This window comes from Psammomys obesus, unplaced genomic scaffold (assembly GCF_907164565.1).
Source record: "Psammomys obesus unplaced genomic scaffold, mPsaObe1.curated_primary_1811, whole genome shotgun sequence".
NCBI lineage: Eukaryota > Metazoa > Chordata > Mammalia > Rodentia > Muridae > Psammomys > Psammomys obesus.
Window position 1 is genome coordinate 10,518,815 of NW_026596109.1, and position 21,199 is coordinate 10,540,013.

General features: G+C 54.2%; 1 protein-coding gene across 11 annotated transcripts in view; it reads left to right on the top strand.

The window, feature by feature from the left end:
- The window catches only part of Lrp8 (LDL receptor related protein 8), a 73,683-nt gene that overhangs the window by 30,234 nt on the left and 22,250 nt on the right, over window positions 1–21,199 (top strand). For 2 of the 11 annotated variants that reach the window (XM_055628814.1, XM_055628818.1), the window contains exons 3-11: window positions 742–864; window positions 8,635–8,763; window positions 11,475–11,855; window positions 12,898–13,023; window positions 13,782–13,904; window positions 15,733–15,771; window positions 16,885–17,004; window positions 17,077–17,202; window positions 20,304–20,478. In XM_055628814.1, coding sequence (XP_055484789.1) covers window positions 742–864; window positions 8,635–8,763; window positions 11,475–11,855; window positions 12,898–13,023; window positions 13,782–13,904; window positions 15,733–15,771; window positions 16,885–17,004; window positions 17,077–17,202; window positions 20,304–20,478 — 1,342 coding nt within the window. The remainder of the gene's footprint in view (window positions 1–741; window positions 865–8,634; window positions 8,764–11,474; window positions 11,856–12,897; window positions 13,024–13,781; window positions 13,905–15,732; window positions 15,772–16,884; window positions 17,005–17,076; window positions 17,203–20,303; window positions 20,479–21,199) is intronic. The other 9 variants (XM_055628817.1, XM_055628820.1, XM_055628824.1 and 6 more) reach the window with 7 other exon arrangements.

Sequence of the window (21,199 nt, forward strand, 5' to 3'; positions counted from 1 at the left end):
CACCCAGGGCAGCATAGTTTGGGGCTGGACCTGTTATTCACATTCTTACTCCCCGTCTGCCACGAGCCGTAAGATCTCAGCTTGCATGGGCACACAACACCCCATTCCTTTCCCTTGTAATTACTGTCCAGGCAAATGGCAGTAGCTGTACCGACTGCAAGCACCTGCCGTGTGCCAGGGCCTGATGGCATGTCCTCAGACATTAACTTCTTGCTGCTATTCAGCCCTTTGTGCTCTCTCAGTTTACAGTCAAGAAGAGGGAATTCAGAGGCTCGTAATGTCAAGTTCATGCAGATGGCAGGAGGCCCGGTGTCATTCCAAAACCCTGACGCAGAGTTCTAGGACAGGGACCTGTGTGGATGCCTTGACCAGCTCCACAGCTTGGCCACAGCTTCAAGGAAAGAATTCCTCATTTGTTTTGCCACAAAAATCATCATCCACTTTTAGGGTTCATGGTCTTGAGCTCCCCTGGGCTTTTCCAAGGGGCCTGGTTTTGTGGTGGGATGTGGGCAGAAGAGGCTGAGAGCCGTCCGAAGGAGGAGTTGAGAAGAGAGATGCTGTGGTGGGAAGCGATGGTGCCAGCCTCACTGGGCTTGCGCTTCCGACTTCTAGCCCCTGTGGGAGGGCTAGGGGTGCACTTTTTAGGCTCAGCACGTTACCCATCTGCCGCCCGCCTCTGTCTTAGACAAGCGGTCAGTCCTCACCAGATCCCTTATGCTCATTCTCGTCCTTTTCCCACAGCCAAGAGGACCTGCGCAGACAGCGACTTTACCTGTGATAATGGCCACTGCATCCCAGAGCGGTGGAAATGTGACGGCGAGGAGGAGTGCCCCGACGGCTCTGACGAATCAAAGGCCGCGTGTTGTGAGTTTTGCCCCTGGACCTCTATTTCCTCAGTCTCATGGGACAGGCTTGGAGGATGCTGGGGGGGGGGGGGGGGGGAGGCTCCTGGTAAGCAAATGTCTGTCTAGCTGGCCGCCGCCGCCTTCCCGGCTTTCTTCTCGGCTCCCTTGCAGGTTGGACTCTGTGCCCCCAGCACCAGGAACTAGAATCAGTCCACAAACCCTGCTCAGACATGGCCACGTCCCATCTTCCAGGCCCCCTGCTCTCCTTCTTGAGGATCTTAATTGTAATTCCAGTAGCACTGACTGGCAGCTGGTGCGTGTTAATCATCACACTGTGCTCCACACCTCGCTAAGCTCTTTGTATGCCGGCATTCTCTTTTATCTTCACAGCAGCCTCTGGAGGCAGGTATCCCTCCCCGCTTTCTGAATTGTCAAAAGGGGCACGCGGAAACTCAGAGTTGGAGTGATTTGTCCGAGGCCATCCGGCCGGGACTTCAAGGGTCCTTCTCTTTCCTCTGTCCTTCGTGGCTGGCTGGATGATGACAGAAGAAGCCAGGGGTCGGGTGGCATAGCCTGCACTCCAGGACCACCTTCCCCTCTCCCGGGCTTTGTCTCTCCATGATTCCTCTTCTAGACTCTAATCCTCAAAGCAAACTTAGACCTGGCAGGTCATCCTGTGACATTTGTTAAATTAAAAAGGAGATGGGGGGGGGGGAGGACCCAGCGGTCCAGAGGCAGAGCTGCAGCAGCGTCAGCCGGAGACAAAAGGCTGGGGGGAGCACGTGGAGGACGGTGGCGCTGAAGGGGAGATCCAGAAGCCCCTCTGTGGGGCTGACGCTTGCCCCAGAGGTAGAGGCAGGGACAATGGAGGCCAGAGTCCCATCTAAGGCTGCCGCTGATGATAACTGGGTTTCCTTGTCTCCTAGCAACAGAGCTACCAGTTTCCAAGAGAGAAAGAGAAAAGGAGAGTAAGAGAGACCCCCCCGCCCCAGACAAAGGGCCCCTCATTTCCTAGGCAGCTGCCAAGCCCTCCCCAGTTTTACTGCAGGCCTATCCTTTCCTTGCCACACCAAATACCACTCCATGCCGGCCTGGAGGCCTGGAGGCAGAGGGAAGCCCGGGGCTTTCTCCTGCCCTGCCACACTTGCCTGTGGCTGTCATCCTCACGCCAGCCTGGAGCGAGAGAGGGTGGCAGATCCCCCACAGAGAAAGAAACTGATGGACCAGGTTTGACCCCTTGGCCATGGCTGCTCAGCAGAGAAGGGACACAGTCATGTGCCTCCTGGCAAGTTTCTGGCTTCTTACCCTAACAGTCAGCCAGTTCTGCCTTGGCCCTGGGCATAGCTAGGAGCTTTGTGGAGATTATTAGTCCGGGGCTTCTTGCTCCCCCTTTTCTTTAAATCTCTGTTTTTGTGATATTGCTTCCTCCCTTCCCTGTTGGGCCCTGCTTACCTGGCCCACTCTCCTGGACTGTCCCCACCCTTTCTGGCTCATGCTCCATACTCCTAGCCTCTCTCTTCTACTTATTTCTCCCATCCTGCCTGTTCTCCTGTCTTTCTCCCTCAAAATACTCAATTCCTTTCTACCCCACGCTTGTTTGCTGGACGCATATACCCAACTTCTCCTGGCTCCCAGGTTCCCTTATATTTAACAGCTGAGCAGCTAGAGGCCCCAAGAACTTGATAGACTTGCCTCACAGACACACAGCCTGTTTGTGGCTTCTTAAGTTCTCTGGTATTCATGGGAGCAGCAGCCAAGGCAGCACCCAGGAGTGAGGAGGCCCAACCCTCTGGATTCTCCCGGGTTACTCCTGTGAGGTCCTGTCTCCACTGTTCCCCACCCCCAAATATGGGTCCCGATCTTCAATCCCAAAGATTTCTTCATTTTAAGATTCCTAAATTCTTAGTATTTCAAGACTCTCTTTCTGCCCTTTGTCCAGAAGGATGCAAAGCCTGGGCTTCCTGAACCATTGCCTTGGTCAGAGGCAGTGGTCATGAGGTCTTTGACTAGGGAGGGCTGCCTGGAAGAATCAACCAGAGAGGCCCTTGAAGGCCAGGCGGAAATCTGGGGCAGCAGGCTTGTTCACAGCTTCCCAACCCAATGAAAACCCAGCAGCCAACCCGATGTCCATTTAATTGGTGTTGCCATAGCAACCTCCATAGCCTACCAGGTTTCTGGGACTGTGCCAGCCCCAGGATGGAGCCTTATTCCTCACCCCTAACAGAAGCATGATAGATAGATAGAAGAGCACAGGAGGCTTGAAGTCTGGTTCAGTTGGGCCTGGTCCTTTGCCTTGAAACCTCATATCAGTTGCCTAGTCTTCCTGAGCCTCAGTTTCTCCATTTGTAAGATGGCATAGTGGCACTGGCCTTTTAAGGGATGTGTGGCTCCAGTAAGAAAATACAAGTATTGGAGTCAATGTGAACATTGTTTATTATTGTACTTGGATCTCAAAATTTCTGCCCCCAGCATATGTTGATTTGGCTATCAGGACACTAGAGTCATACTATGAAAATGTCATAAGCAGGGGTTGTAAGGAGCAGAAGGACCTGGGAGCAGGTACTCATCAAATGGGGCCAGAATCACAATGGGAAAGCCCAGAACATTCGACTAATGAAGATATCATCTGGGCTCTAATTATAGCTCCCTTGATTGGAGCCGGCTCTGACCCACCTTCAGGCACCTGTGGGAGGGGCACAGGCAGGAAGAGGAGCTGAGTTACAGATCTGGATGCTTCTTTTTTTTTTTTTTTTTTTTTTTTTTTTCCTTCTTCTTTCTTCCAGCAGCCCTTGCTGCTAAGGAAAGGACAGGAGCTCCGAGATCACCATTTTGCCTGATGCGGTGTGGAGGAGCTGATGTAAACAGCTCCTATAAGAGGACAGGGTGCAAGGGTGTGCTTCCTGAGGCAGGGACCCAGCCAAGCGACACTAGCAGTTCCTGTGGCCCAAGTCTCCGGTCCTCTTAGAGTAGACAATCCCCAGCTGGAAGTTGTTGGGCCCTAAAACCCACCGGAGTCTCTACAGGCTAGTGAGTAGCCACCGGGTCCTGTCGACAAACATGTTCCTTTTCTTTTCATTTATTAACTTAGGAGTTGGCAAGAGTACCTGTGGACTTGGGTTTCTGAAACAAGATTCTTGGGAAATAGCTTAATTAATAAATAGATTAATTAATTAATTAATTATTGATAAGTAGCTTCATTCACTTCAGGGCGGTGTGTCAAGCCCCTTCACCCGTGCTGTCTGGCAGTGGGGACTTTTTCTTCTGCTTCTTAGAAGCTGGAACACTTGAACAGCAAGCCAAGTGTGTCCCCCGGGGAGCATCTATCCTGGAGGGAAAGGCGGTACCGGGATGGGGACCATATATAATGAGACATAGGAGTTGCTGTGCTTTCCCCAGGGGTGGAAACAGCCCCTCCCACCCCAGTTATTTACATTTTCACTGCACGGGACAGGATAAAGGCAACTGTTTTCCTGAGCTCCAAGTGTGTTCCAGGCTTTTGAGTATAGGGGTTTGCACACTGCCTCACAAAACCCACTGACCAGCTGTAGGTAATCACTCGACCCCGTTTGCAGCAGAGGAGACCCAGGAAGCACAGAAGTTAAGTGTCTTGCCTCAGGACCATAGGAAATGAGATGTCCTAGGCCGACCGGCTCTAAAACGCAGGCTCCTTCGCCTACAGCAACTTGCTTCAAGGATCCTGGCAGTAGATATCACACTACCTGGCCCACCCAAGCAGAGGCTAGGTGGGCAGCTCACTGACGTCTCTAGCCGCTCTGGGGAAGCAGCAGGGTCTCCTCGTGTGCAGTGTAGACGTGGAAGGGAAATCCAGCTCTGCTCCCTCCATAAGACTCTCGGCAAGCAACTCCCACTCTCCAGGCTTTGCCTTCTGCCTGGGAGCTACCCATCAGCATTTCCCGAAGCTTGGCAGTGGAGAGGGCTGGCCTGGAGCCTGGGGGGAAGGGCCATATCACAGGAGGGGTGCAGGCAATGAGGTGGCAGGAGAGACAGGCATTTGACCCACCTGCCCCTCTCTGGGCCCTAGAATAGCACTCCAAGAGACGCTTGTCAGCTTGACCTCCTTGGCCTCTTCTGTCCTGGCATTCCAAGAGTCTTGACTCTTTCGGGGTGAAGGCACTGGTAGCAGGCACTGCTGGGTCCTTGAGAGCCTGTAATTAGAACTGTCTATTTAGGGACGCAGCAAATGCCTTATTAATTATAAAGAAAGGAAGCAGACAGATTGTTTAATCATTGTCCTTGTTGAAAGGTTATGCCGTTAACTGTATAAATATTCATTGAAAGTTCAGCCGGCTGCCTGCCGCACTGGGGGCTGCAGAGCCAAGCCTCTGGAGGTGGCGCATCTGGCCGAAGACTGTTTTAGTCACCTCGGCTTTGGGGAAGAGAGTTTGGGGCTAGTCTCAGTTATGCATGGTTTGATGGGGCTTTGTTTGTTTGTTTTGTTTTGTTGTTTGAAACAGGGTTTCTTGGCAGTCCTGGACTCTCCTTATAGACCAGGCTGTAGACCTTGAACTCACAGAGATCCACCTGCCTCAGCCTCCCCGAGTGCTGGGATTACAGGCATGCGCCACTGGGCCCTGCTAAGACAGGGCTTTTGTGAGGAACCTAGACTCTCTTCCATGGGCTGGGCATGTTTGGATGAGTTTCCTGATGTCTCTGAACCTTATAACTGCTGCTCTGCTCAGTCTAGGAAACACAGCTGCCATGGTCCCTTTGAGAATGGTGTCCCTGGGGCCTGTACTCATAGCCTTCTTGCTTGTCAGGGATCAGGGTGAGGGGGATGATAGTTGGTTCTTTGCTGGTTCTGGATATTAAAATGCCACAGAGTGGACTGGGTAGGTTGTAAATCACAGAAATCTGCTGCGTATAGTTCTAGTAGATCTACAGGAGGTCAACAAACCGGTGTCTGGCGAGGGTCCCTCCCTCAGAGATGCCGCAGTGTCACTCCGATCTTCATAACAGAGGGCTGTGGAGTCCACCTGGAGCACTCATATCATTCTGATATTTACTATATTCCATAAGGACGTTCTCGTACAAGAATGTGCCATGTTAAGCATAATCCTCCTCTTCCTCCTCCCCTCCCCTCCTAACCCCTTTGTTCCCGTAGATGACTTTGCTTCTGTTTTAATGTCATATAATACACACTTGATTTTCTATACCCATATAAAATTAGAACCACAGATGAGACAAGACATGCAGTATTTGTCTCTCTGGGGCTAGCTTAATGGCTTGATAGGATTACCTCCGATTGCGTTTGTTTTCCTGTGAGTGACGTGACTTTGTTCTTTATGGCCGAACGAAGGGTCCCACTGTGCGTATACACCGCCCCTTGTCTTTGTCTACCCTGCAGTTCCTTTAAAAGAGGCCACTAACCCCATCGGTGAGGGTGTTGCTCTCGTGACTTAATTGCCTCCTGAAGGTAAAGCAGAAAGGGACAAGTGTTCCTCCCCGAGCTTCCTGATCCACTTAGGTGCCTGTAACCATGACCATTTTGACTCCCCTGTGAGTTTCCCAAGTGTGGGTTAGTGGCTCAGCGGTGACCTTCTCCCGCCCCATTGCTCTCTCGGGGGCTTGCAGACATTTGAACATTTGTATCACTTTTAGGGCGCCCCGGCATTATGAAGAGATGAGGTATGCCGTATCTTTTCAATATGCAGATTGTTAACCCAGGGCTTCTCCCACAGAGGTACCTGGGAACTGCTTGAGTTGAAAGTAGTTACTAAAACACAGGTTCCAAGGCCTGGAGCAGTGGCTCGGAAGTTAAGAGTGCTGCCTGCTTTTCCAGAGGGCCTGCGTTCGGTTTCCAGCACCTACCCTGCCCAGGTGTAGCAGACACATATTCAGTGGAAGAAAAATATAAAACTTTTTTTAAAATGCAGATTTCTTGGTCTTGGACATCTAGACTTAGTTGATATGACCTGGGGTCTGGGGACTTGAGCTTCTAACAACCATCTTAGCCCCAGGCCTCTTGGTTAGAGTGCTTTCTGGGAGTCAGCTGGTCAGCTGTAGTGGATTTGTGTCTGAAGTGCCAAGAAGCGTCACTATTCTGCAGTGGTGGTGACAGAAATCCTATCTCCACACACCCACCCTCTTCCCTCCCGTCCCCCAGAGGAGAGCGTAAAGGGGACTTTTCCCTCTTTTTTTAAAACATGGTTTTTCTGTGTAGACCTGGCTCACTCTGTAGACCAGGTTGGCCTTGAACTCAGAGATTCGCCTGCCTCTGCCTCCCCAGTGCTGGGATCGAAGGCGTGCGTCACCATCTTCCAGCAAAAGCGGCCATTTTTTGGCATCAGTGCTTTCCAGAGCTCTGGCCATTGCTCCGTATAGAGTGAGCTCTCTGGATGCTCTGACCCCAGTGGACAGGCGCAGTGGATTGAAGGTACTCCCCTCACTGCAATAGGGGGCGTCAGCTGGGAACCTTGATTTAGACACCTGCCCCTGCCCACCACCCCAGCCAACTCTTCTGTGCCTTTTCCTGCCAGAAGGCCACTTTTATTCATCTCTTGTGGCCTCTCGTTCTAGCCATAGAAATAAAAGGAGAGGAAGCAGGTCAGAGATCCAAGTGAGACATGAATCATTCCTCTTCTGGGGCCTCGGAACTTTGCCCAGTCTCTGCTACCAGACAAAGCTGCCAAATCCTCCTGTCGTTTTTCTCTGTCGTGTGTATACGTGACAGGAACCCGGGGATTCCCATCATGCCTGGTGCCCAGCAGTGCCCAGTATTGGCCACCGAGTGGGTAAACAGGACTCAGAGTCTCATCCATTATGTGTGGATGATAATAATGGTGGTAAGCCGAGGCTGAATGTTCTCCTAAATGTTTTACAGACACTAATCTGGTCATCAAAGCAGCAGGTCGTAGTGTCACCTACGCTTTGTTGACACAAAGAGATGTATTTTAGGCCAAGGTCACGTGGCCAGTGAACGCCTGAGCGTTCAAACCCAGGCAGCCTCTTTTAGAGCCCACATCCTCACTTTCCATGCTGGAGGCCGAGGCTTAATCCTCGCCCTGCTGGGTTATTCTAAAGATTAAATGGAAATGTCTAGCACCGTGCCCGCGTCAGAGACCTGAGGCTTGGGGCTCCTGCACTTGGTGGAAGGTGGCGGGGAGCCGACTGGAGAGGTCGAAGATGCATCTGCCTCGGCTGTCACGTGGAGCAGGGGACGCTCGGAGGAAGAGCTTCCCCGGTCCTGAACAGGGTTCTCACTCTTCCAAATGGAGAATCAAGCCTGGGGCTGTAGGCCCCTGACTGAGTCAGCCTCTGATTGCAGTAATTATAGCTGCGCGGTCCCGCTGGGCCCTGCGCGTGCAGGCTGCTCTCAGCGGTGGGCTCGACACCATCTTTGCAGTGACTTAGATTGTTGCTGCGTAAGGTTTGGGTGACCCTTCCAAACCCACGGGTTCAGATCACAGAATCTAGAAGGTAAACTGAGGTCCGTTTAGGCCTATCTCAGCCAAAGGCACACAGTTGAAACAGAGCAAGGGTGTGGGAGCTCCATATTGCTAGATCGTAAAGGGGTGATGTGTGGGCCTTGGATCAAGAAAGACTTGTGTGTCTCGGGTTAGGAGACCATGAGAGGGTGTTGGCTGGGACTGTGTGGGTTGTGGTCAGATTTAGGAGTTAGAAAGCCTGAAGAGCAGACTGGCTTCTGATAAAGACATGGAGCAGGAGGACCCTAGTGGGTTGCTAGGGACTTATGCCAAGTAGCAGGACTGGCTGGTGCTCTGTCCTGTGTCACCCTTAACTAAGCCATGCACAATGTCTGTCTCTACAGCCACTGAAGAGTGTCCTGCTGAGAAGCTGAGCTGCGGCCCCGCCAGCCACAAGTGTGTGCCCGCCTCATGGCGCTGTGATGGAGAGAAGGACTGTGAGGGAGGAGCAGATGAAGCCGGCTGTCCTACCTGTGAGTCCAGGGCCAGAATCCCCATGTCTGCCCAGCTCTCAGGCAGCCTCAGGGCCTTTCCTGGAGAGGGGTCTGTTTCTCTGTGGGGCCTGGTAGGTGGGGAGGGAAGAACAATGAGAAGGTTAGAAATGGCTGGGCACTTAGGAGACATCCTCTTCTTTCATGCTCACGACCACCTCATGAATAGCCATTACCATCCCCATTTTATGGGTGAGGAAACTGAGGCTCAGACAAGGGAGGAAACGTGCCTGGGGCTGAGGGAAGGAAATGAGATTCAAATTCAGCTCTGACACACAACCTTTTACCATGTCTGACATCTGCTCATCCATTCTACAACTCTGCTGATCCCACTGATCTCCAAGCAAGCGCAGGGGGACCCAAACCTGGGCTGTATGAGAGGCGGTGCCAGGACACTGGTGGCGCTGGGGACGGGGCATGTGCCGACAGATTCCTAGGGTGTGAAGGGCGACTGTTGCTGAAACCTCAGGCTGGGGCGCGTGTCGCATGCAGAGCAGTGGCCTCAGCAGGGACAGATGGAAGTGGTCATTGGGACAGTTCCGCATGGCTGAACTTCAAACACAGGATTATGTCCTCCTCAGGGAGCAGGCCAACAAGGTTTGGGGTGGCAGTACTTGTGTGTGTGTGTGTGTGGGGGGGGTGACAGTGACCGTGGCCCAGCTCATTTCACTTCTCTGGGTACCTACTATGTGCCAGCTCTGGAATAAGGTTCTGAAAGGGACAATAAGGTGATCCTTCAACCTTCCTCTGGGGACTCCAGACTGGCTGTGCTACCAGGCTGGGCTGAGATACAAATGGTCCTTCTGGAGGGTGTGTGGCAGGCGCTGGTCCACCGCTGCCTCTCCCAGCTTCCCCCCACCGCATCCTGGTCTCCCCCAGCCATTCCTCCTGTCCAAGAGCAAGGCCATCTCCTCCTCAGGCTTCTGAGATTCAAGCGTGGAGAGTTGATGGGTCTCAAGTAGGAAGTGTATGCTGGGGGTCCTGGCTAGGGTGGCACCGGCTTCCGGGGTGATAGTTTTGTGAGAACTCATCCACCCATGGAAGTTCCGCCTCTCTTCTCAACACCCCCAACCTTGCCACCAAATGATCCTTCCAGTAGAAGGCCATCAGCCACTATTGCTGGGTGTGGGAGCATCTGACCAGGGACACTTTCTGCTAATTATAGGAACCAAAGGTGAGAGAAAGGCTTATCAGGCTCCCTGTGGGCCAGGCAGAGAAAGAACCTTTCTGCCTCCAGTTCTCTGAGACCCCTCTGTTTGTGAAGGCAGGAAGTGGGGTCCCTGGCCTTGGCGGTGGGATCTGCCAGTCACTGCCAGCGTCAGAACCTCGCTGGGAATGCAGTGTTATGAAGCACCTCCCGTCAGGACTCTGAGAAGACAGACTCTTTTCTCCCTGGGCCTGGAAAAGCTGTGTCTAGACAGGCAGGAGGGTGTCAGCAGCAGCACCTTGGGAGCTGTGGCACCAGAGAGCGTGTGCTTTTCCCCTACATCCCAAAAGCCCAGAAGGGGGAAAAAGGCAGCTGTCAGGGACTTGGTAGAGCTGTCAGAAGAACTCGACACGATCTGCCGACGTTGCAACACCAAAGACATCACTTTATGTTCCGGTAACAGTGAAAATTGACATCCTGTCACCAGAGAATAGAAACATGGACTCCGGGCGCCCCCATGTGGAGAGATGTGCGGCTGCCACCACCATGTTTGTGGTCTGAGCCACAGCATTCCTGACTAGAGTCTGAAGGACTCGAAGGGGTGTGGGGAGGCAAGGGAGTGGAAGCCGTGCAAACAGCCACCACTCAAGAACAAAACAGACAAAGTGCAGGACAGCTGAGAGGATGGGTCAGAGTAGGAGATGCCTGGAACCTGGGTTCTGGTTCTCCTGTGACCATGAGCGAGGTGGTCTCTCTCTGGACCAGCAACTGGGCTGGCTAGTCTCTAAGGCCGTTCCTGTGGACTTCAGACTAGCCTACCAGAGAAAGGAAGCCCATGCTCGCTCCAGTCAGGGCCTGGACCTGTTCTTTAATTATTTCATCCACACCCTGCAAGGGGGCTCCGTGCCAGTCCTTAGAGCGGTGAAGGACATGGAACCCAGGCATGTGGAGAAAGGCACAGAGAAGGCAGGCTGGGGCAGAGGCAGATTTCCTAAGCGGGGAAACAAGTGTGTGATGGCCGGAGGTGGAATTTGGAGCCGTGCAGGGAAGAACTCTTGAGATCTAGAAGCGGTGGAGCAACTTGAGCAAAGCCTTGGAGGGGAGCGGTGTGCCCTGGGCCTAGCAAATCATCAAGGTGGCCGTAGCTGGGTTATGTTCAGGAGGGAGGTGTGGGGACCATGGGAGGTAGATGCCAGGCTGCAGAATTAATCTCTGCAAGCCATATACACCACTGTGCCACAAGTGGACAAACCCCTGCCCTGTCATCTGGTACCTGGTTAGAGATGACTTCCTGTCCTTCAGGACGGTAGTGCTCCCGCCAGGACCCCCTCTCAGCCCCACCGCGCTGCTGGCTGCGGGGCAGGAATTCTGTGTGCTTGGTGAAGCCCAGAGACTCAGAAAGGGCAAAGGTGGTCCGAGGTCTCCAGCAGGACCTATTGCAGCCTGTACCCGAGGGTCAGAGCTCCCTGTACCCCTGTAGCAGGAGCAGCGGGCTGGGTCCCGGGGATGGGAGCCGGCGGGCCGACCGGCTCTCTGTCCTGCGCAGTGTGCGCCCCGCACGAGTTCCAGTGCAGCAACCGCTCCTGCCTGGCCTCTGTGTTCCTGTGCGACGGCGACGACGACTGTGGCGACGGCAGCGACGAGCGCGGCTGCTCGGACCCGGCCTGCCCGCCCCGCGAGTTCCGCTGCGGAGGAGGCGGCGCCTGCATCCCGGAGCGCTGGCTCTGCGACCGCCAGTTCGACTGCGAGGACCGCTCGGACGAGGCGGCCGGGCTGTGCGGGCGAGCGGGCCCGGGGGCCGGCGCCACCCCGGCGGCCTGCGCCCCCACCACCCAGTTCACCTGCCGCAGCGGCGAGTGCATACACCGGGGCTGGCGCTGCGACGGCGACCGCGACTGCAAGGACAAGTCTGACGAGGCCGACTGCTGTAAGCCCCCTCGCGCCACCCAGCCCCACCCAGGGCCCGCTGAGGCGGCCCTCCTGCTGGGAGTGATACCCTGCCTTAACGGAGACTTAACCTTGGGAGAATGAAGTGACTTGCGGGAGGTCACATGGCTGCTGAGGAGCGGAGCTCAGGTCTGACCCCAGAAGCCAGGCTTCTTCACTGGTACCTTTGGTTTTCAGTTTTGGTTGGTTGGTTGGTTTTTTTGTTTTTGTTTTCTGCGACGGGGTTTCTCTGTGGATCCTGGACTGTCCTGGCCTCACTTTGTAGACCAGGCTGGCCTCGAACTCACAGAGATCCGCCTACCTCTGCCTCCCCTGAGTGCTGGGATTATAGGCCTGTGCTGCTGCTCCCGGCTGTCACTGGTCCCTTTGTCTCTGCTATGTGGCCATTCCATCATACCTGTTGGCTGCCCTTTCCTGTTACGGGATGTCTGGCACTGGTTCCTCACCCCAACACCCACCCAACCCAGAGACCTCTGTCCTAGGAGTGCCTGCATGCTGAGCCTGTCAGATTCCGCTGACTGTCCCCGCTGTTGGGTCCCTTCCAGGGCCTTGGCAGATCCCTGCTGCCCTCTCTTCCAGGCACGGCTCACTGTGCTATCTTCATGTGTGTGTTTCCCATCTCTCTCTCTCTGCACCTGAGCTTCTGGAAATGGGCCCTCAGTGTCTCAGCTCCCTACCCACACCCAGCACAGTGCCTTGTTCAGGAGAGGTTGACAGGAGTGGACCAGATCACTGAGTCATAAGCACCGGGACTCCTCGGAAAACCTCGTATCTGTGCTGAGGTGGTGGACAGGGAAGCAGGAAACTGGAGTGCTGTGTGACCTTTGGCAAGGCCTTCCCCCTCTCTGAGCTTCAGTCTCCCCATGTGGACACTAGAGATGCTTTGGCTAGGCGTCCTTTGAGGCCTCCTAAGCTCAGCCAGTGGTTGGTTCCATTCTTTCCGGGGGTGGATGTGGTGTGAGGCTGTGGGAAAAGCTGTCTTCGCTCCAGGCTGGTCTTGACCTCCTCTTGCCCTCTTTCAGCCGCGCCAGGACCCTGCAGCGAGAAAGAGTTCCAGTGTGGGGACGGAACTTGCGTTCTTGCAGTCAAGCGCTGCGACCAGGAACATGACTGCCTGGATGGAAGCGATGAAACTGGCTGCCTACAGGGTGCGTGTGGTCAAGGCAAGGGCTGGCGTCCTCTGAGGAGAGGCCCCCCCACACCCGCCCCGGTGTCCTCTGTGAGGAAAGGCCCCGTGGCCCTCCCAGGCTCGCAGAGAACAGAGCTGGGGGAATTCTTTCCTTCATCTCTGAGATGCCTTTACCCCTTCGACATCACTTACTTGCCCGTTATCACTGGAATTCCTTCCCACGGGGTTCTGGGGTTCAAGAACTGGACTTTCAGTTAAGGACTTTGTAAAAAAAAAAAAGGGGGGGGGGGGGGGTGGGGGGAGGTCATGACAGGCTATTTCGGGAAGTGGAGCTCAGTCCACACCCAAGCTTCCCTGTGGCTTTCCTCACTAGTTCCCAAACTGGACGGACTGAAGCCTGTCCCCAGAAAGTCCCTGTCAATCTCAGGTGGGCAGTGAAGCAGTGTACCTTATCCAAGGCTCATGAGGCGAACAGTCCCCTTGGAAGATGGCCAGTCCAGACTCTCTCTCTACAGAGCTGCTGCATGGTCTTTCCCGGGAACCCAGTGCCCCCAGAACAGACAAGGACCCCTGTGTGGATAAATGAGGGTGTGTCCTGTGAGAAGAGCGTCTGTAGGCCTGGTTCCACGGTCTGCCTTCAGCTCTCCTAAGTGACCTGTTAGGGCCGGCCCTTGAACTCTTGTTTGTTTTCTATGGGCCTTGGTTGACCCTGCCCGGCCTTGCCCTTCCCGCCCGCTGTCTCACAGGCACTGTCCACTCTCTTGTCTGGCCCGACAGAGTCAACCTGTGAGGGTCCCCGCAGATTTCAGTGTAAGAGTGGCGAGTGCGTGGACGGCGGGAAAGTGTGTGATGATCAGAGGGACTGCCGGGACTGGTCGGATGAGCCTCAGAAAGAGTGTGGTATGCTATCTGTCTACACCTAACGGCTGAACTAATGCTCGTACTGTATTCCCTTTCCGAATCCAGCTGAAGGCCCTCGGTGCCTGTTCCGACCGTCTAGGCCACATGCTAGCCTGTAGCCTCAAACTGGGCCATTTGCCACCGGGATCTCTTGTTCTGTTTTGCTGCAGAGCTCCAGGGGTCTTTTCCTTTGCAGTAGATGCTCAAACATCAGGCTGCTTCTCACAGAATCAGCTTCCTCGTTTTCCTGCTGCATACAAACTGGAGGGTGTGCCCTCGGCAAGCTTCTCTCTTCCTCTCTGTTCCTGACCTGCTGGTCTAGCCGTGGCCTTGGCCCTTGAGCTCTTCCAGTCCTTGGCAGGACACCTTACAAAGTCAAAGGCTGGGAGAGGCAGCGGGCCAGGCCTAGATGGGAGTAGGGCACTTCCAGCAGCAGGCACTGTTACTACTGTAACTCCCGAGAGGCTGGAATGTGTGAGAGAGCTCAGGCTTCCAGTCAGACTAGAGAGAAACAGTATAAACCAGCAAGAGCAGAGGCTCGGAGGGGGAAGGGCAGAGAGAGCCCGGTGTATACGCAGAAGACTTTGTGAGCTGTCTCTGCTCTCTCAGGCCAGAACTTCAGAGAATTGGACAAAGGCTCCCCCAGAGAACAGGCCAGGTGGACCCCTCCTTGCTCTCTCTCTCTAGAGGACTGGCCACCGTCTCCCCTCCTGGGTACTTGGAGGAACGTTGTGCCCCAGAGCTCCCCAGGCCCAGCCTCTTTGCTCCCCTTCTGAAGATTTCAGTGAAGCCAGACTGACTGAAAGGAAGTGTAGCTAAGCAGAGCCGGCTGGGCCTCCCCCTGGGCGTGCGGGAGACGGATTTCCCCACTGACCCCAAGAAGAGATCCAGAAGGGGCTTGTGAAAGGGGGGACAGGGCCAGCTGAGCCCCGCTTCCCCCACGACACTCAGATCTGCAGTTATCTGGGGGCTACTAACCTACCAAACTCTCCGTTCTCACCTTCTGCATGACGGGTCAAAGAGAAATAAGGACTCGTTTGTGTCCGCCTGTGTTCTTTTTGTCCGGGCTGGTGAGAGGCCAGCGTCCATTTGCACATCTCTGACTTACTGCCCTCGTGCATCTCTGCCTGCGTCTCCATGTCTGTGGGGCATGCAGACCTGTCTCTGTCTCTGCACATAATAAGCTAGTGTGTCTACACGTGTGTGTGCATGAAGGTGTGTGCATGCAAGTATGTGCTGGGGAAAGTGACGTCAAACACTACTCGGGCCTCTACACCACTCTACCCTCTTCCTTCCTCTCTGGGCTACACAGCATTAGAGCCGGACAGAGGCTCCCTTCAGGCCTTCTGGAGAAGATGGTCAGGGATAGGCTAAGTGGGGTCTATTAGCTTTTCTCCTCTCTCAGCCCCTGTGGGTTGACCTTGAGGCACTGTGCGTTCTTTCATGAGGAGCCACAGTCACCGTGAACTCTTCCTCAGCAGCACTGCCCTACACATAGAGCTGCACTGAGTGTCCAGCAGACAGAACTGTGGGGTTCGCTGCTACCTGCAAAAAGGGAGGAAGGAAGTGGGAAGGTGCGTGAGTGAGGCAGTGAGTGAATGGGAGAACAAATGAATGGATGGTGCTCTCGGAATAATAAAACCCAAGATGGCTGACAGAGGGTGTGAGTGATGAATGACCTCCCAGTGGTAGCTCTCCCAGCAACAACTCCAGCGCTACCACGGCTCAAACACCTCCAGAAGTCTGGGGCCTCCCAGGGACGGGCCTGACTGAGCCACTCCCAGTTTCCTCCAAAAGTCACCGGCTCGCTGTGGTCTTGTTCTTTCAGTTGCACCAACATTCCAGGGACACAGGAGGAGGCCCAGGGGTAAAGGGGACATTCCCTAAGCATGGCTCCGGCTGGAGGTGGGGACACCCCCAGCTGTGCATGGCCTGGGACGGGCAGCTCAGAGCAGCGGGATGCATGGCCACAGCTGGCTCCGCTCGGCTCGGCTTCGCTTGGCTGGAGTGGCAGTGCATGAGCCCGGTGGGCAGACGGGTGGTGTGGCCCTTCCCCCGGCTTGTGGGATTGACTTCCTGTGATTCTGAGCTCAGGAGATGCTGTGAGAACTTGGTAAGCCTTGGTCCTGGCCCCCTTTAGAACGCTCCAGAAGGTGGTGAGGGAGTGGAGAATGGCGTCCCTTCGGCCCTTGCCGCACTTGGTAATCCTTGGTGTAGGCTCAAGACAAGGTGGATGCATGGAGCAGGTCAAAGAGGAGTTGAAAAGGCTCCACTGTATAAATCCTGGCAGGGGAGAATGTTGACTTGGCCCCAGGCACGTGTAAAAGAGAGTCTGGCCTAGAGACTGAGCTGTGGCCAGTAAGGGCATTCAACATTGCCTTCTCCCAAGTGCAGACTAACGCTGGGCCCCGCCTTGAGAAAGCACACGATAGTAGGGGCCCAGAAGTCAGCAGTGTACAGAGATCGGAGGGAACCCCCGCCCGTCACATTGGTCAACCTCACAGAGCATTGCTGGGAGGAGGAGCAACACTAGCGGAGGCAGCTCCTGTAGTCGCATTCCGGGTGCAGTCACCTGCCTTGACTGTGGATGGACCATGCAGAGGCCTCAGAAGGCATTCTTGAAACCTCAGGGGGGAATGTTATACATGCAAGCTTAAGGGATAGAAGGAAGAGGAAAGTGAAAAGCATGTTTGTGAAAGGCCTCAGCTCCAGGGAAGGCCCAGCTGCCTCTAGTCTGGTAGCGGTTGGAGCCCTGAGCCAGGAGGACAAGGACCTGTGTTCTCTTTGTTCCACCGGCCCCATCTGGTCCAGTCAGGGACCTGCCCTGCTGACCCTCCTCCTTCCTGGGCACCTCGCTATTGGTTCCGTGCAGTTTCCGGTTTTTCTGGGTCTCTGGGGGTCTGCTGCCCCAAGGCTTAGCTTTGCTCGGGGCCACTGCCCGGCTTGTCGGAGGAGGTCATCAGCCTGTGTCCCTCCCCAGGGCTGAACGAGTGTCTGCACAACAATGGCGGCTGTTCGCACATCTGCACTGACCTGAAGATCGGCTTTGAGTGCACGTGCCCAGCAGGCTTCCAGCTCTTGGACCAGAAGACCTGTGGTGGTGAGCCCTCCCCCACCCACCCAAGCAGACGCTCGTCCTCCCGCCACTTCTGACTTCTGGTCTCTCCCACAGACATTGATGAATGCCAGGACCCAGATGCCTGCAGCCAGATCTGTGTGAACTACAAGGGCTACTTCAAGTGTGAATGCCACCCTGGCTATGAGATGGACACACTGACCAAGAACTGCAAAGCTGTCGGTACGGACTCCCTAACGGATAGATAGGGAACAACCCTGGAGGGTCTAGGAAGCACCAGACTTCAACCCACGTGAGGAGTGGTTGAAAACACACGCATAGAAAGCAGGTCGGTGGCGCACAGTTCCTAGGATACAAGTAGACATCACAAGCGTGATGCACAGTACGCTCACACCCACGGGCGTGGTTAGAGCTGCTCACGATGGCCCGCAGCTGTCACTTCCGCACAGCGCAACGGACAGGCACAAGGGTGCACCACAAAGCCAGTGTAGGCAGCCCACCCGAGCAGCGTGACTTCTGCAGATCAGTATATTGCTGGGGTGGTTATTTAATTCTTCATGTTAAGGGCAGCAGCCCCGGCTGCAGGCACTAGAGAGTCAGTCAGCAGATGGCACCAATACCCTTGCTAATGACTGAAGCAGACAGAAGATAGATAGATAAAATGCAGCACGTGGCAAGTGTGGGCTAAGGAGAAATGAAGTAGGAGGTGAGGCTGGGAAAGTCTGAGAGAATTGTTGGAAGGGGTCCTGCTGTTTGACAGCTCTCCTTGTCCGGAAAGCCAACCTGAGCTCAGGGTTAAAGTGCAGGACTCCCTCTTTCCAGCAGGCCTCTTGCTCTCTGCCAGACTTCCTCTGGTGAGTGTCTTTAGACACAGACACCCCTAACCACATTTGATATGTGGCTTCTGGCACAGCTCCCTGCCAGCTCTCCACTCCTCTCGCCTATATGATGTTTAGGTGCTGTGTTTCCATTCATCTGATGGGAGCGTGCTGCGTAACGCAAATCAAGCGTCCTTGAAGTGCCTAGTTCCAACCACTTCTGTACAGCTATCCCTGGAGGCCGCACCCACTCCCCAAGGGGTATATATAGCCTTTGTTCTCTGGCATTAAAGTTGAATTAGCTCCCTGCTGGTTCTTGCTGGCTGGCTCGTTGGCCATTCCAGGCACGCCCCTCCTGACTGCAGGGAGAAAGCCCATAGGCAGGAGGAGAAGCAACAAGTTATGGTTCTAAACAGAAGAGTCAGGGAAGCCCTCACTGGAAAAGATGACGTTTGAGTGGGAACCTAAAGGAAGTGAGTGAGCCCAGTGGTCCCCTGCAGGAATAGCATTCCAGGCCAAAGGAATGTGCTTGGATGTTGAAGGACTAGCGAGGGTGCTGGTGTAGGTGGGACAAGGAGACCAGTGAGAGGGGAAGTCAGAGGTGACTCGGGGTGCTCCCCAAAGCCTTCCGGACTGTGGTGAAGACTGATTTGATTTCTCCTGAGGCCAAGAGAAGTGCCCAGAGGGTTCTGAGTGGAAGGGAACTGTGCTGTAACGTTAAGTTCTGCCTGGCCTCGCTGTTGGGAGCAGACTGCAGAGGAGCAGGGAGAAGCCAGCCACCTGTTACTGCACTGCTCCAGGAGAAGGGCTTGGGGCAGGCTGGTTGCTGTGGCAATACTGGGAAGTGGACAGATGTGTGTACATTTTTGAAGGCCAACCAACAGGAGTTGCTTAAAATTTTAATATAGGATGCTAGAGAAAAAAAAAAATGAGCCGGAAGATTCCAAAGACGAATAACTGGGAAAAGAGGAGACTCGCTATTTCAGTGTATAAGGAGGATGGCGGAAGAGGCAATTTGAGGAGGAGTGTAGACTGGGGTGGGCAGGTTGGGTTCTAAGGACGCTGTAATTCTCCACATGGAGGTATTGAACAAACAGTTTAGTGAAAGTCTGGAGTTTCACACAAGCACTTGACAGAATACTGGTAACACAGCAGCTACAATTCTTGCTGCAAAACCTGCAAATCCTAAAATATACCGCCCACGCCACACACTGTATAACACACATCCCCACATGTAACCTGTCGTCACTTCCGTACGGGACATGAGCAGTGTGGCCAATATGTAGGTGGTAGAGATAACATTCTGGATATGCACACCAAATCACGTGACTGTCTAAGGCGCAGCTGTGCAAAAAACGGTGACACGGTTCTCAATAAAATTCACAAGACGCGCTCTAACCCAGCTCATCCCTTCAGAGAGGGTAAAGTCATGGCTGTTATTTGGGGTGAGGGAAGTTCTGATTTGTTGGTGTTGGAGCAGGCGAGAACCTGGTGCTTCCCACACTCTGAGCCCAATTTTTCTTGCTGTTTGTACCACTGCTTCCCTCTTACCCCTCTGCCTTGAAGTAGTTTCCATCAGTACACAAAGTCAGTCTGTTCGTGTACTACGCAGCCCAGTTTGTACATGGTAGTTCCGTACTGGGCCCATCCTGTCCCCGTTAGCCTGGCAGGGACCAGGAGGCTGACAAGAAATGTGTCCTGGAAAACATGGGAAGGGTGTCTGAGAATTGCCTGATACATCTCACAACTGGCCTGGCGTGGGGCAGTGCAAGGTTCTCAAAGATTTCTGGGACAGCAACCTTCCCGATGGAAGCCAAGAATATCTAGGTCCTGAGTCTAAAAATGTGTATACATACATACATACATACGTACGTACATACATACATACATATATAATTTATATATATAAGTATAAATATAAATACATATTTACATAAATAATACGTATGTGGTCAGTTGTATGTTCTGTCCAGTGCATGTATGTGATCTCGTCAGATGCCACGTGTCCTGTCTCTGATGGCTCAGCAAACTTAATCCAGCCCACTGGGCTATCCCCCTAGGACCTTCATGTGCTTTAGGTGGGCCATTCTTGCAGGATGGCAGGTGAAGCCCCAAGCTGAAAGGGTGGGGATTGCTGGGAAGGAACGTACTCTGGGGTCAAGGAGAGACCTGAAGAGAGCCTGGGGCAGTGAAGTGTGGCTGGGGAAGAGCAGAATGGTAGATAGTTTAGCCGGAATCCAGGATGGTGAGCAGGACAGGAAGCCACGTTATGCTACAAGAGGCCTCAGTCAGTGTGGATATGAGGACGCAGGGAGTCATGGGCTCCAGAGTTTGCATCTAATAGAGAACAGAGCTTTCTGCTGTGTGCTGGCATTCATTTTGTCTGCCCTTCTAGCCTGTGAGGTAGGGGCCGCCGTCATCCCCACTTCATAGGGAAACTGGCGGCAGAAACTTGGTCTCTGGACTCCCTACTTCCTCCATTGACACGGCTTCCTTGCACGGCAGCTGGCAAGAGCCCATCCCTGATCTTCACCAACCGACACGAGGTGCGAAGAATAGACCTGGTGAAGCGGGACTACTCGCGCCTCATCCCCATGCTGAAGAATGTCGTGGCGCTGGACGTGGACGTGGCTACCAACCGAATCTACTGGTGCGACCTTTCCTACCGCAAAATCTATAGGTAAGTGGCGTGCAGCCCGCAGCCGAGCCACGGAGAGGCCTGGGGGAGGGGCGGTTCACAGAGAAGAGGAAGCATGGCCTCTGCCCCTCAGGGCAGAGCTGGTCAGAAGGGCTGCGGATGCACAGCACAGCGGCAGTAGCAGTGCCAGGACTGAGCGCCGTAGTGGGAAAACCGCCTTGAGTTCACATCCTAGACTGTGTCTGACCCCTGGTGGCCGAGCCGTGAAGTGCGGGATAGAGGAAATGGGGAAAGGGAGAAAACTCCTGACTTCTCCATGGAGAGCTACAAATAAGGCCACTTACCTGTTTTCTGGGCCCTGGGGAACTCAAGATGGCTAGGATCTGGTCTCTGCCTGGAGGGTCCCACGCATGACTAAGGGGCTGCCTCTTTGCAGTCATGAGGGGAGGTTTTAAGGAGACTGCTGACCCGCTTTGGCAGTTGAGAAAACCTGGATGGTAGTACCTGGGTCACCATGGCTACTGCCATCACTGGCCATGACTTCAGCAGTGGACTTTGGCACCTGGGACACTTGAGAAAGTTCTTTCTCGGGTCTGTGTCAGATGCCATGATACCTGGCCTTCCTGGCCTTATCTGGGCCTTTTGGAGGGCTAATGTTTTGTTTTGGGTTCTCCCCCCTCCCCCTCCGAGATCCACTTGGCTGGACTGCTGATAACCAGACATGGGGTAGATACCGAGTCACTGATGCTCCATTTCCCTACCT